General features: G+C 32.6%; 1 protein-coding gene across 1 annotated transcript; it reads right to left on the bottom strand.

Moving 5' to 3' along the window:
• Positions 1–14,265: 14,265 nt before the first annotated feature.
• Positions 14,266–16,348, bottom strand: LOC142634496 (uncharacterized). Its single transcript, XM_075808791.1, has 6 exons — positions 16,253–16,348; positions 15,824–16,161; positions 15,624–15,716; positions 15,422–15,526; positions 14,993–15,337; positions 14,266–14,483 (listed from the first exon to the last, which is right to left on the bottom strand). Exons 2-6 carry the CDS (start codon positions 15,854–15,856, stop codon positions 14,397–14,399), a joined length of 663 nt encoding a protein of 220 aa, XP_075664906.1. The 5' UTR covers positions 15,857–16,161; positions 16,253–16,348; the 3' UTR covers positions 14,266–14,396.
• Between the last annotated feature and the right edge of the window lie 585 nt (positions 16,349–16,933).

Raw genomic sequence — 16,933 nt, 5'->3', positions numbered from 1 at the left:
AAAGAAAAACTCAATCAAGAAGAGTTGAATTAGAAAAGGAGGGTGGAAGAGGTTTGGAATGAGGTAAAGGGGTTCTCTTAGTCTTAGAAAAGAGGAAGAAGCTCTCCCTTTCAAGCTCACCATCCCTCTCTCTCTCTCAACCTATGCAACACAAGCTTATGGACTCATTCAAACTCACATGTGTGACCAAAGGCAGGCTAATCACACATACTCAGGGGGCTAAAGGTTGAGGTACAATTTTTTCACTCATGCCACATGCTCTAATCCTATTTAGTCACTTTTATTTATTCATCAAAATACTAGAATATCACCCATATATTATTTTGGGCCTCCATGAATATTTCTCATTGGCTCACAAATATTTCATATCTCATTATTTGTAATAGACCACCATTTTTCAAAACACAAAACTCGCACGTGTGATCCTAATATTTTTCTTTCAAAAAATATAGTATTACTAATAACTTGATCACATGTGACTCGGGGGCCTGAATGTTAGGGTACTTTTTTTTTTTACATCTTATTTTATTTGAGTACCACCCATTTATTTTCAAATACCACTAATACGTTATTGGGTTTTCCCAAATATGTTTTGCTCTATTATTATGTTAATCACAAATGTTTCATATCTCATTATCTAAATTTGGTCATCATATAAACTATCACCAAAAAGCCCAAAATCTCATATTTTATCCAATTTAATTAGCTAAACCCAAAACCGACCATATGAGCCCAATACACACATCATATTCTATTTAAAGACCAAGAATACTTATGCTTGACAATATTTGAAAAGCCCATGATTCAAGTCCATGGCAAAACAATTTTATCAATAGAATTCAAATCCATAATCAAAGCCCATGATTTAATCCCATGGCAATTTTTTTATCCAAAACCCAATTCACGTTAACAATATCAAAGCCCAGTTCCTGCTGGCAATATTTAAAGTCCAATTCTCATTGGCAATATTTAAAGCCCAATTCTCATTGACAATATCAAAGCCCGATTTTCATTGGCAACATCAAAGCCTAGTTCTTGCTGATAATATTTAAATCCCACTTCTCATTGGCAATATCGAAAGCCCAACTTACGTTGGCACTATTAAAAGCTCAAGCTAACTACTTGACACTATTTTATCAAAAGCCCAAGGTTATTAAGACTTGACAAAATATTATATCATAATTATTTCACTATTAAAAGCCCAAGCTAACTACTTGGCACTATTTTATCAAAAAGCCCGAGATTATTAATGCTTGGCAAGGAAAAAATATCATGGTATAATTATTGCTTAAATATCACTATGGCAAAAATCATGGCAATTGTCTTATGAACGCTCCTAGGGAGTTATCTTGAAGATTATGTTCTCATATTATAAACCCATGAAATACATGGTCATTATTTGCATCACAACATCCATAATATATACCTCCAACACTCATGGTAAATATTCAATACCACAAGCTTATTATTTAAATTATGATGCGATTATTAGAAACCATGAACATTATTTACTATATGAAATTCATCATAGTAAATGTTACTTACAAAGGTATTTTGAAACTTGTCCTATTGTTTCAAACATTACAACTAATTGCCTAAAGCCCCATTGCAGGTATCTATGAAAACCCAAAAATATTTCCTAATAAAAGTCCATGAGAAATGAAAACCCATGGCAACATGTGTTGTTGATGTCCATTTTATAGGATGCATACCACCTAGCCTAAAGGAACCAGCCCATGTGAGCAAGCCCAATCCCAAAGACCCTAGTAAAAGGCAAAGGATTGAAAGTGGACAACTAGCCCTTGTTCATCCCTAACCAAAGTACAACTAGAAGCCCCTACAAGAGAACCATGTCTTTGAGGATGAACTAGGGGCTGTCCCATCAGCTTTCTGTCACCCTCTACCTGACGTGAACAGTGCCCGAATGTCGTGATGTTAGCTGAAATCTAAAGGGTGATGGAACTCCATCATCTTCCTTAAGACTGTACCTCCAGTGGAAAGGGAACTGAAACCAAGTTATCCAAATCTTAACAAATTGATGCTATAAATGTCAAAAACGTTCAAGACATGATTCATGTGCCAAGCCCATGAATCCTAAAGGGGAAAAATAGGGAACATGTGGTTTGGAGGGCATAAAGAGATCTCCAGTGAAACCTTCTGAAGTGGACTTAAACTTTAACACCTGGCTTGGGGTGTTGAATCCTACTTCCTATGGTCTAAATCTCAGTTGTAGCACTATGATTCTTCCTTAATACTTGCCTTAATCCCATTGGTTGAACACAATCTCAGCAAACTTAGCATTTAATGCAAGATTACCCAAAACTACCCATGTGTGACATTGCCCAAAGAAGCAAAACAGCCCCAAAAGCAAATCTCCCATTTTTAGGCCAAATCCAGGTTATTTATTCAGCTGTCTTGCTCCCCTGAATGAGACCTACGTTTTTTGGATTCTTGTTAATTAATGTTTCTCTAAACTCCATTATAAAAGCATAAGCACTTCAGGCCACAAAGACAACAGCCACTCCCTCTGAAGCTCTTGATTTGTTTGCCATCTTTTGCTGGTGTTTTAGCTCTCCTTAAGCTTACCACTCATTCCTCTTAGACTACACTCACTTAACCTCGGATATTCTTCTCCCCCCTTATACAATCATAGCTCATAAATGTCTCCCAATTAGTTACGGATAGCCCACTACTCACTAAAGCTTTAACCTCAGTTTTAATCCTATCCCATTCACTCAAAACAGCCCACATTGCCTCATTCATGCTTTATGAATGCACACTCACCAAAATCTTAGTTTAATACTTGCTACACTAAGCTGGGATCTCTCTTTCCCTTCACACCATGCCAAATAACTCCTTTTTCATCACTATGCAGCTACTAATATTTACTTATTATTTTACTATGGGTGGCTATAATGTATTTGAGACTTTTTGGAATTTTTTCTTTATATTAATGTAACGATGGCTGAAAGTACTATGGACCTTTTTGAACAAAATACACAAGAATTTCCTAAAGTTAATACTTTATTAAATTGATTTAATGATTGAACATAATTTATCCTACCGTTGAAGATAATACCGAACCACTGGAGGACTGATTTGAATTATGATGTTGTAAAATGACTAATAATATAACAAACTAACAACAGTAATGTGTTATTGGGCTTTATTGTTGTCTTCTTGTTAGGGTGCAGCCTCTATCTCTTGCTTGGGTAGGCTTACACAACACCAAAAGCCTTTGGGCTTTATTTCAATGGCCCATCATCGAGTTTCGGCTTGGCAACCCCATATTCTATTCGGGAATATCAAAATTTTCCCTCAACAAAATGCATGTCGTGAGTAAAGTGCGATTCATCCAATGTTCCTTAAGAAGCTGTTCCGGGATTCACTTCTTAAGCATTTCCATTATCAAGTCCATGAACATTGAAAGATGACTTGAAACAAAAAATCTAATCTTCAAGAACACACGTTACCTTGATCGAATTTTATCAATTTTCAGGTCATGCCTGGTATCCTCGCAATAAGGCCATTCCTTCTAGTTCATGAAAACTTTAGACTCTTCTAGGTTATGGTTTTGAAACCCAGACCGTTCAATGAACCATAAAATGGAGAGGTTCAAAGGTTTTGAGGTTGGACTGAGGTCGAACTGTGATGACATCATAATTAATTTAATAATTATTTAAAATATAAATAAATATATTAAATTAATAAAAATTGAGAAATTATATAAAAATTTATAGGAAAAAGTTGGGTCATTTGTAAATACTATTTTCTCTTAATTAAATTGTATTAAATTAATAATATTTAATACAAAATAATTAAAATAAATGCTTAAAATTATGTAATATTGACTAAATTAGTACTTATAGAGATTCAAATATATCTTAATTTACGATAAATATGATATTTGTTAGATTTTCTCTTGTTATTTAAAAGATTTTAAACATTATATCCAAAAAATAATAAATAAATATAACAAAAAAATCTTTAAAAAATATACTAAAAAATAATAAACTTAAACCTTAATAAGTTGGATGTTGCATGTGCTGGATAAAAAGAGAAGAAAAAAAAAATTATGACTCATAAGATCTCATGAGAAACCCAACCTCACTCACACATTTCCCCAAGTATCATAATCAAAATTTACACGTTTCCTCATGCCACACCACATGATCAAACTTCATACCCTATGACTTTTGGGAGATTCTGGCCTTTTGCCCTATTGAGCAAAATATTTGGCAATATGCCGTGTTTTGAAATTATTATGGTTCGTGCCCCTATTTTGAAACTCGATTTTAACAAAATCGAGTTTCAATAAAAAACTCGATTGGCTTAAAATCGAGTTATGCCAAATGAAACTTTAAAAAAAAAAAAAAAATAATTGCATGGAACTCGAGTTCATAGAGCTTGAGTTCCATACCTATAATGGCGTTTTTTTAGTGCTATAGCGGCGTTTTTTATGGAACTCGAGCTCCTTGAACTCGAGTTCCATGCAAGTTTTTTTTTTTTTTTTTAAGTATACATATAGCTGCATTCAGGGAGTCTATAGCAGCGTTTCTTATGGAACTTGAGCTTCTTTAACTCAAGGTCCATGCAAGTTTTTTTTTTAAGTTTCATTTGGCATAACTCGAGTTTCATGCAATTGAGTTTTTTTATTGAAACTCGATTTTATTAAAATCGAGTTTCAAAACAGGGGCACAAACCTGTATAGTTTGGAAACAGGGGCATAATACCAAATATTTTGCTCAATAGGAGCAAAAGGCCAAAATCTCCATGACTTTTGCCTTCTATTCTTTTAGCTTTCATGTTTCCTCTACAGCCTCTGCCTCTCTCTCCCTCTGTTATTTCTTCCACAGTTTTCAAATAAACAGCAGTCTTCTTCCACAATTTTTTAACAAATAAAGAAGAAACAGAAGTAGATGCAGATCATATGTAGAAGCTAGAAGCAGATTTGTAGCCTTTCTTCCATAGTCTTCTATTCTTTTTTTTTTCTTTTTTTTCTTTTTTGCTTCTTTTTTTTTTTTTCTTTTTCTGGGAAGATCTGATTTTGGAGATTATTTTGAGCAATGTTTTGTGATTTTTTGGGAACTATCAGACTCGTGTCCGGTTTTGAAAACCAGGTAGTTTGACCACGGTTCGAAAGGTTCACTAAAAATTTAAAATTTCCAATTTTGGTAGTTTAAAAAACCGGAATGATCGATGGTTTCCGATTACCGTGGTCCGACCGGCCGGTCCGGTCCAAAATTCAAAACCATGTTCTAGGCCTTCATCTCCATGCTTGTTTCTTGACAAATCTTCCATCATTTTCTTAGCAACAACCACGTCCACGGGTCTCCACTTTCTTAATTTAACAGTGTCATGGACTAAATCAAATTCAATTTCTGGCTCAACTGATCGAAGCTCATCGGATAAAGTCCCTAAATGCACACTCTTCATATGATCCACATTCAATTTGACTTCGAAAAACCTAAGTAAGCCTTGACTCGTGCCGCCCCTGTGTCAACATTAGCCACGCCTTTCTTGACATTCTTGAGCTTTCTTATTTTGTTGTCCATGTCCAACAAGGGTATTTCCAAGTTCTTCCTCGTCGTAATAGCTCTTTTGAATCTCATCCTTTATCTTTCCCAAAGATTTAGCGTCTATGAGATACTTGCTTTGCAATTTGATGAGTTTCAGTTACTTTCTGAGCGATTCAATTTCGTGTTCACCGTCAAGTTTCAATCTATCTTCTACCACGGTGGGGTATTCGATGGCCAAGCCAGTGTCTCATGCTTTGATTACGGCTTCGAAGCCAGTATCCACGCCGTATTGGGCAAATTGGTTGAGTGCGACAACATGAAAGAACCAGAAGGAGAGGGAGACAGGGCATAACTCAACAGCTTGCTTGGAGGACTTGATGGAACTCTTGACATGTCAACATCGTCAGCAGCGACGCTATCCAAATTGGAGACTTTTAATTGGATGAAGCTGAAGGCGCTATGAGCAAGGGCGGCATTTGGGTGGCAGGATAGGGTGGACTTGAGAAGACTCAAGGCTTTGGCAAGGTTGCCATTACGGTTTGCACTCAGGGCACGATTGACTTCTTTGGTGATAGTGGGCGATTGGTCATCAACGTTGGATGATGGAGAGGGTGGTGTGTTACCTTTCTTGTTGCTCATTTTTGGAGGGAAATGGAGAATAGAGAAAGTATGGTTGTTTGAATCTAGTTGCTTTTTCTTTTACAATTAAGCTAATGGTTGAAGTTAACCGAATATATGTAAAAAAAATAAATACAAAAAAGGCCAAGAGCCCAATATGGCTAAAAAGGAAACCAATCATACTCAATATCACTCGATCCCGTGAATTTAAATTGGGCTGAAAACCACAAAAATAAGTGATACTTCATGATCCCTAAAACTAAGGGCTCGTTTGATACGTGTGTTTAAACAACAGTTTTCAATTTTTTTTTAAAATACGTGTGAGTGAAAAAAGTGTGTGGAAATACGTGCAATGTTGTTTAAAAACTGAAAACATGTGTTTAAGTTTATGTACCAAACGGGCCATAAGTTGGACTTCACAATTTGTCATGAGCGGTTAAATCTTTCAACTAAATGACCCATAAATAAAACCCACAAGCAAGTTAGTTTTTGCATAGGCTAACTGCCCCTTTGTTTGTTTGGTTTTTTTTTTTTTTTTTTTTTTTAGCGAAGAGAGGCTAAAGCAGTTAAACTACCCTTATTTTCACAAATTTAAAATACAAATATTTTATTTGGACTAAATGAAATCAAATGACCCATAAATAAAACCCACAAGCAAGTTAGTTTTTGCATAGGCTAACGGCCCCATTTTTTTTTTTTTTTTTTTTTTTTTTTTTTTTATAGCGAAGAGAGGCTAAAGCAGTTAAACTACCCTTATTTTCACAAATTTAAAATACAAATATTTTATTTGGACCAAATGAAATGACCCATAAAAGGCCCAAAATGCCAAGAGGTGAAAAAGAAGAAGGGAATTAAGCAATCACAAAATAGGCCCGCATTTCTCATTGTATTTATTAGGATTTAAGAAGGATCCATAATCACACAACTCATAGCAAAAGACTAAATGAATGGTGAATTTAAATGGGCAAAAAGATGAATAAACAAGTGGTACTTCATGATTCGTAAAATCAAGTTGGATTTCATGATTTGTAATGCACACTTAAATTGGACTAAAACTCACAAGAAGTAGGATTTTTAGTAGATTAAATGACTTATATCTTCGCCGAGTTAAAATATTCTTATTTTATTTAGGCTTATAAACCATAAAAGTCTTAGGCTTTATGGTCCATGAGGTCTTGTTTATGATGTTTAGACGGAGCAAGCGAGAGCAGAAAAAATTTTAACCATGCAATATTAAGAACTACCAAGCAAGCAAGATAGAAAATTAAACCTATGCACAGTACAGAGTTGTATATCAAAGTAAATGAAATACTAAGGGGTTCATGAGGTCACACAAATGGTTGCATCGTCTACAATCCAAAACTAAATTAATTAGGTCATGTTACATGTAACGGAAGAATCTTGCTCTAATGATCATGAAAGTATATACTTATTTAAGTCATCAATAATTTGTGAATCAATTAGTTCATGTTAATGACTAAACTATGCTAGTATCACCATTCCAATTGAGGATAACAAAACCTCATTCCTTAAGTATCAAATTATGTATTGTAATTTTGATTAAGTTGTTAACAAATCACAAAATGGGCCTTAAGCCCGATAAATAATGATACAATTCCAAATGATCCGCGAATTAAAAATGGGCTAAAAGACCACAAGTAAGAGGTAATTCATGATCCCTAAAACTAAATTAAACTTCATGATCTGCCATGAGCATTTAAGTCATTCGGCTAAATGACCCATGTATCTAAATGAGCTACGAGACCCATGAGCAAGTTTGTAGTGGGCTAAACTACCCTTATTTTCAATGAGTTAAAATACAAATATTTTAGTTGGGCTAAATGAGAAAAATATTGAAATTATACTATCATATGTATCATAAGTCTCAAATCTGAAACTTCCAAAACGTGAAGGAAAGCAAAGACTCTTAAATGAACATGAATTCTCAGTTAAAGACTAACAATATCCCATTAATCCTCTCCATCTCATCCATTAAGCGTTTGTTTATTTGTTTTTAAAGAGTTTTTGACTCTTTGTGAGCTCTTTGAGCATCTTAACACACACTATCATCTATCGTTTTATGTTTCACTAGTCGCTAACCCGCATTATGCGCGAAATGTTTTATATTTATGAGAAACATAACTAATATATGCACAATTATCTTGATTTCTTTTTCTTCTTCTGTTAAATTTCTTTTCCATTTGCCATTTAAGATGTTGCTATAGATTATTCCAATCAAATGATTGTGTCTTATGCTAACCCAAAATAAAATTAATTTTGCCAAATTCAACATTAACATCTATTTGTCAAATACTGATAATTGAACAAAAGAATATTGCCAAAATCCTATTCCTCAATTCCTTTACCTTCTTGAACTTCCACACTAACCAAGCAAGAGAGAGAAAGGCATCTGAAATTTAGCAGTATAGACTATCTAGTCAAATTAAGTGCAAATTTAAAAAATGATTGACTCAAATTTTGAATAACATTAAAATCTCAAAAACCAAATATTTTCTTCTTCTTTTTTTCTCATAATTTTTCATTAACCAAAATGAGAAAAGAGCCAAGTAATATACTATTATTATCTAAAATAGGTGAAAAAAAAGGAATGTGGAATTTTGTGGAGATCTCAATTTTTTTTATTAAAAAAAATGGAATGCATGAGACTCCACCAATTTACAAAACCATGCAAATCTTAGTTTAACAAAAAAAAATATAAACTATATCAGATTCATAGCCATAAAATCATCAAATTATTGTGGCAAAATTACAATTTAAGCGGAAAATAAAAAATCATCATTACAAAAATACATTCACTAAGTTAAAACAAAAATTCTCATCCAATCAAAATCAAGACATTCCCCAATTTACATACACTACCAGGTCTGCCTTAGGGCCATAGGCATGAACTCAATATGATTTTATTTGATTAAGTGTTGCATAGAATTAAATTTGTTTGTCTCAATATGATTCATTAAACATCAAGGAAAAATAATAATCCTATTAAAATGCTAATTACCTTAATATTTACTAATTAACATCTACTGGCTAACTATTACATTACATCAATGAGTATTGTATCACTAAATACAACAACACTTAATTGATGTAATCTTAATGCATAAAGGCTACATCAAGAAAAGCCTCAACCTCCATTGAAATAGGGGCCAAGACTTTAACACTACCATGACCACCCTCCTTACTTCCCTTCCACCTGAAAGATTTCCATGCATAAGTATTCTAGAATAAAACAAAAGATTACTCAGGAATTTTCTCTAATAGATTGTGTATATAAACTTAAGTTGTTCTATTGCAGAATATAATATAGAAGAATTAGAAGAAGAAAAAAATTGTTAAAAATGAATGCTTTAGATCTTCCACCGCCCTCGTACTTAAATATACTATTTTAAGGATTCTATTTACCATAAATAAATAAATAAAAGTTTCTTGCAAAGTTTTTTTTTTAAAAAAAAAGAAGAGAGAGAGAGAGAGAGAGAGAGAGAGAGAGAGAGAGAGAGAATCTAAAAACTAGAAGAAGAGAGATAAAGATAGAACTGGTGAGGCCTGGCCAACAATGACAACTGAAAAGGCAACCACACCTATGCCACAACTAGGCTGGGGTAAGATTCACTTGGCAGTGGAATTGACCCCGTCGTCCCAATTAGTATATGATTGAAGAGAATCCAATTCCATAATCTTGATTGAAAAGAGGAAAAGCACGTGGGTTTTAGTTTGAAGTTTTTGGGTTTTACAGAAGAACAAAATTTAGCTACAAAATTTGTTATAATCTTAGGCTACAACTTTACTCAATATTTTTTTATTGGAGATGAATTTTGATAAATCCATCATTGAATCACATCTTCTTCTTATATCCTTCATTCCTGTAAAATTTCTAGAAAATTAAAAATCTATATCTATATCATCAACAAATTGTTTAAATTGCAAAATTATGTAGTTTAAAATTATACATAAAATATAAACTTATAGATCATATAGTAAATAATATCTGATTGACACAAAATTTGACATGTGTAGTAAGAGCGTAAAGAATATGCAATTCAACGGTTAGATTTTCAAAATATGTCATAATATTAATTTTATTGAGTAAATTTGTAATTTTAAGCTACAACCAATTTTGTAGCTAACTTTGTCATTTATAGAAATGTAGGCCGGGTTTTCAAAGGATTGGCAAACGGAAGTTTTTAAGTCAGGATTTTTCACTTCATTGAAGTCTAAAAATTAAATGAATTAATTAATAAATTAATAATGCAGTGTAAAATTGTGGAGGCTGCAAAGTTGAGGTGGCATACTCTCAAGAGGTCAACAAATAGTTGTCGGGGACGTTTTTGCGACAAGGCCAAAAATGCGAGAATGATCCAAATCTCCCCTTGGGTTCTTTAAAAGTGTTTATTTGTAGAAAATTAAGCCCAAAATTCCAATTATATAGTGAAAAAAAGGCTAATGGTGCTTTAACAAGAGACAAATCAAAATGCCATAACTGAAATACAAGAAAATGCAGAAAAAGTACACAAGTCAAAAACTTCAACCCACAATCAGCGAGAAGAGGAAATTGAGAAAGGTTGTGAGGAAGATAGGGAATGTTCCCCTGTACCCATATTTCCACTCCTAAGTTCTGGAATTGTGAGAATGCTGGCTAGTTGAATGGACTTTTACTCTAAAGTTTCAGTTATGTGAGTAAAACGTAGTTTTTTGGTTTTTTAGCTGAAGAAAGACTCTTGTATTGAGCTTGGGGTGTTGCTCTCAAAGTAAAACATGATTACTTTGTTTTGAATCTGATTGTGGCACTTATATTGAGTTTGAGGTGCTCTAAGTGATTGGTTTTTGGTCAATAGAAGAGGCTTTAGACCCTAAGGTGTTAAGCAAGTAGTAATTTTTAGGTTTCCTTTTGTTTGGATAAAATGAAGGATTACTTTTATCATCATTAAGGGAAATGCTTGAATAAACCCTGATTGGCTCCGTTTTTTAGTTATTTCAAACTCTTGGGAGGCTAACTTGAGTAAGGGCTAGCAGTTGGAGTTGGCCAATGAGAGCCAACTATTTTTAAGGAAAAAAAGGGTTTGGACAGAAATTTTGAGCCATAGTTAGTCAGAGCATAAAAGCTATTTTTGGGTAGAAATTTTGGGTACAAGACCTCCTCCATGAGTCTGAGGTGCTACCAATGTCCCTTACCCACTTGGTAGCATGCATGAGCTGGGCTCATGCAAAGGGTCCAAAAGAAACCAACTTTTACCCTCTAAACCACACTTTCTCAATTTTCCCCGTATGTGGCATAAGCTTGGGCCATGCCTAAAGAATAAAAAATAATATAATACATGAATTGGGCCTATAATGAGGCTGGGTTCAATTGAGTCAGGCTTATAGAGAATGTGCTGCGAAAATGGGTATCACCAATAGTCAAAGGCTTCGTTTATATAGTATTTATAGATTGCTAAAATGAAAAAAAAAAAAAAAGAGTTTTTTTTTTTGGAAAATAAACTCATGATGCAGATGATGACATGGAGCAACTAGTCTTTTACTAAATTAAATGCAAAACTCCCAATATTATATATAGTATAAGCTTCAATATGAAAATTCTGAAATCTAAAGGAAAAAAGAAAAATATTTTTATTTATTTATAGATTTGAGGAAAACAAAGAGTCTTCCCTCTTTAGTCATTAGTTAACTTGAACTCTCGGATAAAGACTAACTAGTTGTAAGTTCTAACAATGTGTGTGATAGGTAAAAAATTTTATGTCGATATTTTTAGTTATTATTTTTGTTTAATAAAATGTTTGGTGCATCTTTCAACCACACAATAGAGTCATCAACACAAAGAACTTACTTCATGTGGCCTTGTTTTGTCATAATAAGTATTGTGAGGGCTTGAATGAAAATATATATGATCATTTTTGTTAGAGAATGGAAATGACAATAAATTTATTTATAAAAGAATTTATGTCATGGCATGTTAAATAACTTATACATTGCAAGATGAGCTTTACATGTCAATAGAAAAAAAAAACTTTAATTTGTTTAGGTCAATCATTTAAAAGTTTAAGAGAACCATAGTTATAGTAATTTCCTAAAATTTTTATCTAACTTAAACTTATTTACCCATCTTAGGAAGCCCAATAGTGAATCATTGGCTAGAATTATGAAAAATATGAAAATAAAATGATATGTTGTTTAAAAAAAATTGAGAAATTTATGCATTCAAATTAGCTTATAAATTTGTCTCTCAAATCCCTTATTTCACAATCTTTACAATTATTTCACTTATATATTGAAATAGACTGAATGGGGATATAACTAGACTAAAATGGACTGAAGTGGACTAGATTGGATGGAAGTAAACCAAAATTGACTGAATTGGAAAAAAGTGGATTGAATGGACTGAGTTGGACCAACAGGGACTAAATTGGACTAAAATTGACCAAAATGGATCACCATTTTTTTATTATTGATTTGTTCCTGTAATTTTTTGATAACATTAAATATTAAGTGATTGACAATGGTGATGTGGTAGCTGATATGACTTAACAAGAACGTAGCAACATTAAATTTTATGCTTTGACTTTTAAATATTGTTAGGTTCTAAGGATTTAGGATCTAACTGTTTTAGAACTTCAATGTGTCTATGTTGACAAACCATGATCAAAACATTTAGTCTAGATTTAGGCTGCTCAAAGTATGTTTAATGTAAAGTTGGAATCGAGTAAGTGCAGAAAATTACTGTTCACTTTCTACAAGGCTCGATCGATCGAAAATTAGACTCAATCGATCGAAGCTTGTATAGATTGTTTTTCTGCAGAATTTTTCAACTCAACCCAAGCCTGTTTGACGTGTAGGGTTTTATGTTTTGCCTTAAGTATAAAAGGAAAAACCCTAGCTACATTTTTAGGTTGTGGTTGTTTATGTTGTGTGTGTGAATCTCTTTTGAGATCTAGAGGTGTTTATCTTCATACATACTTAGAGTTATCAAGATCAAGATTGATGATGAGAGCTTGATGATCGTTTTAGTTGCTGTATAAAGAACTTAAAGAAATACAAGTGGTATACTTATGGATGCTGTGGATCTGAGAAAGAAGTAGTCCGTGGACTCAGAGCTGCACTACAAGAAAAGAGTCTACTAGCAAGGATAGAATACCCTCGCAAAAATTCAAATATCATCACAAAAGGTTATTAGCGAGGGCATATGGCCCTCGAAGACCGTCGTATTTGCTCTTGTTGCTAAAAGAGATTTTGCAACCATATCTTCGCAAATAAATAATTTATGAGGGCAATCCACCATCGCTACTGAACAAATTCGCCCTTGCAAATATATTACCAAACGATGCGAAAAGTCGATGACTTATTTTTAGCCAGGGGAAACAGTCGTCATTAACAACTCTTTGTGAGAACCTTTATACCCTCACAATTAGTTATTTGTGAATTCCAAATTGATGACATACTTTTTAGTGACAAATAATAGCATCGCTAAAATTTATTTGTGAGGGCCTTTAACCCCTCACAACTTATTTTTAGCGAAGGGAAGCAGTTGTCGTTCATAACTATTTGTGAGAACCTTTATACCCTCGCAATAGTGACAAATAATGGCATTGCTAAAACTTATTTTTGAGGGCCTGTAATCCCTCACAACTTATTTTTAGCGAGGGAAAGCAGTCATCGTTAATAACTATTTGTGAGGACCTTTATACCCTCGCAATACTGACAAATAATGGAATCGCTAAAATATATTTGTGAAGGCTTTTAACCCCTCACAACTTATTTTTAGCAAGGGGAAGCAGTCGTCGTTAATAACTATTTGTGAGAACCTTTATACCCTCGCAATTAGTTATTTGCAAATTTCAAATTAATGACGAGACAAATAATGACGTCGCTAAAATTTATTTGCAAAGAATTTTAACCCCCTCGCAATTAATTAAGAATAATAGGGACGACATTAAGGAGTGTCGCTATTCTATTAATTGCAAGGGACTTTGTCGTCACTATAAAGTTATTTATAACCAAATTTTTATGTCATCAATGGTAATATTTTATTTAATTTTTGAAATATTTTATTATTTATTTATTTTTAATTTATTTTATATCATTTTTGTTTAACTATCATGTTACAATAGTACAATAATTACTAAAAATTGATCGATTAAGAGATAAAAATTCATATAAGTTCAAACTTTAAATATAAAATATACAAAGAAATCCAGAATTTAAACCTTGTTTTAAACTTAAACAACTACAATTATGACAAGATCTATATTAGTCTTCCTCTGAGTCACCCTCCAAGTTGCTTTCAACCTCTATGTTAGTGTTTGAGTTGTCCTCTTCATCTCTGCTAGTATCATCCTAAAAAAAAAATTAAAAAATTAAAAATTAAACATGAGTTAAAATGAAACAATTAAAATTGTATTTGTATTTGTAATTGTATTTGTATTTGTATCAATGCTTCAATAAATAAGTACACATATACCATATCAAATCTAATCATATCATAAACAACAGTAAACCAAAAAATAATAAATTAAAATATCATAAACAACTGTAAACCACTATCAAATCTAGTCATAAAATAATATATCATAAACAACAGTAAACCACTATCAAAATTAAATATAAATAAAATAATATAACCATTGCGAAAACATAAACCACAAAACACATATGATATGCAAAATTAAATACAAAACCTATACAATGCTGTCAAAACAGTAGATAGTGTCATAGTCCTATAATCATTTATCAAAACTAAATATAAAACAATATAATATTATAATAGATGCAAGCTGTAAACCACAACAAACCAATAGAAAGTTGTAGAAAATCCAAGAGGCAAAAGCATAAGTTTGAGATTGTACCATGGTAGCTAGATCTATGTTAAATTGTTGTGGTATGCCCATCGACTGCAACTTTTGTGCAAACTTCTCCTCAAGCTTCTCCACAACTTTTCCAAGTTTGGAATCAATTTCCTCTCTAAGACGTGCCTCCAAATCTTCTTTTTCTTTTGTAAAATCTTCTCTGTAATGTTTGCTACAACCTTTACCAGATGAAGTCAAGCCATACACATCCTTAGCCTTAATACCTATTCCCATGACAAAAACACAACCATGACTTGGTTCACCAACCACTTCACGAAAGATCTGATAATCATTTGTCTTAGTACCTTTAGATACAGCTTTGGCCTTTATGGCATCCATTTTTTCCTACACAAATAAAAACCATGTGGTTGTCAAAAAAAAAAAACAAAAGTTGATAACAAAATTAATATTTTGGTATAAGTTGCATACATATAATGTCTTAGCATGATCATTTGCCCATTCTTTGCCATCCTTCTTTGTGTGAAATTTCTTAAAGCAATCAATGGGGCTAGGCTCAGAGCCCATCTCAAGATACTACAATATTTAAAAGAAAAAAAAAACATTGGTAGAGTTATTAAACTATGTAAATACACAAAAAAATGTAAAACTATTTGATGACAATATAATATACCATTTCATATCTGTACTTGGCCATTGGCACAGAACCTGTAATGGAGAAAATTTTAGACTTATTTCTGTTTTCCTTATTTGTCAAACTTGTCTCCTGCATGCATAATTCATAGACTAGAACATTAGTTTCTATGAAAATATTAACAAATAATGGTTGGAGAGAGAGTGAGAATTTATGACATGTATTTCATATATACTAACCCCCCAATCTCCCTCCATCCATTTATCCACCATCTCTTTCCAAAAAGGTGTAGGAATGAAGGATGGACCATTCTTGTAACGATCTTCTTTCGCTTCGTACTTCTGAAATAGGATTTCTAATGCGAAACATCCAAACAGAATAGTAGTGTTTCACTGTTTCTATAAATGCCTTCTTGACTTCCTCATTAGGCTACTTATGCTTAAAGCGTTGAGCTCTGTATCGTGCATATAAAGTCTCTAGCTCAAAATTTGGGTATTCTGTAAAAGTTGTCCAAGCTCCATTAAGTTTTTGGTGAAAAAGAATGGTAATCTCTTGAGTGGCTTTTGGTATAATAATTCTAAAAATAGAAATCAAACATGTTAACAATATCATATAGCTATGATACCATAATTAATTTCAATAAACCAACATAGCAATAAGTCACTCACTTGCCATCATAAATCTCAACCTCTATTTCATCATCTCCGACATTGATGCCTTTAGCCTTTCTTCGACCCTTCTTTTTTCCAGCATTAGTACCTATTGATAAAACAAAAATAATAATAATAATAATAATAATAATAATAATAATAATAATAATAATAATAATAATAATAATAATAATAATAATAATGTGATAAAGAACGTGTACCTATTGACATAATTATCTAGAATTATGTCAATTGTTTAATAAATAATGCTAGTGCCACAAGAAATTGATTCTTCCTGTCACTTGGAAGAAAAAGAAAAGAAAAGAAAAAGAAGTTCTCCTAATAAGGGAAAGAATCATATAATAATATTGTGAAATAAGTCAATAACAAAACATATATCACATTTAACATCTGTTGTTGATCTCTCACATATTCATGGGTCTAAAACTCCCAACATACTAATGTTATTGTTCTATGTACATCAATTTCCCACATATTTTTTCATTTCATCCTCTTTGATACATCATTTACCTCAGTTCTCTTAATTCTTTGAATAAATCAACAATTTTTATCATCAATTGGATCACTATTATGAAATTCAAACTTCTAACAAAGAAATGTGTAAGATCATCACAACATTCTCAACCAGCCACTTGTAATGATGCTATAGAAATATGATGGATTTGGAACTGTTATGCA

Source organism: Castanea sativa, chromosome 5 (genome assembly GCF_040712315.1).
Source record: "Castanea sativa cultivar Marrone di Chiusa Pesio chromosome 5, ASM4071231v1".
NCBI classification, from domain to species: Eukaryota; Viridiplantae; Streptophyta; class Magnoliopsida; order Fagales; family Fagaceae; genus Castanea; species Castanea sativa.
This window is presented reverse-complemented; position numbering and strand designations above follow the sequence as displayed.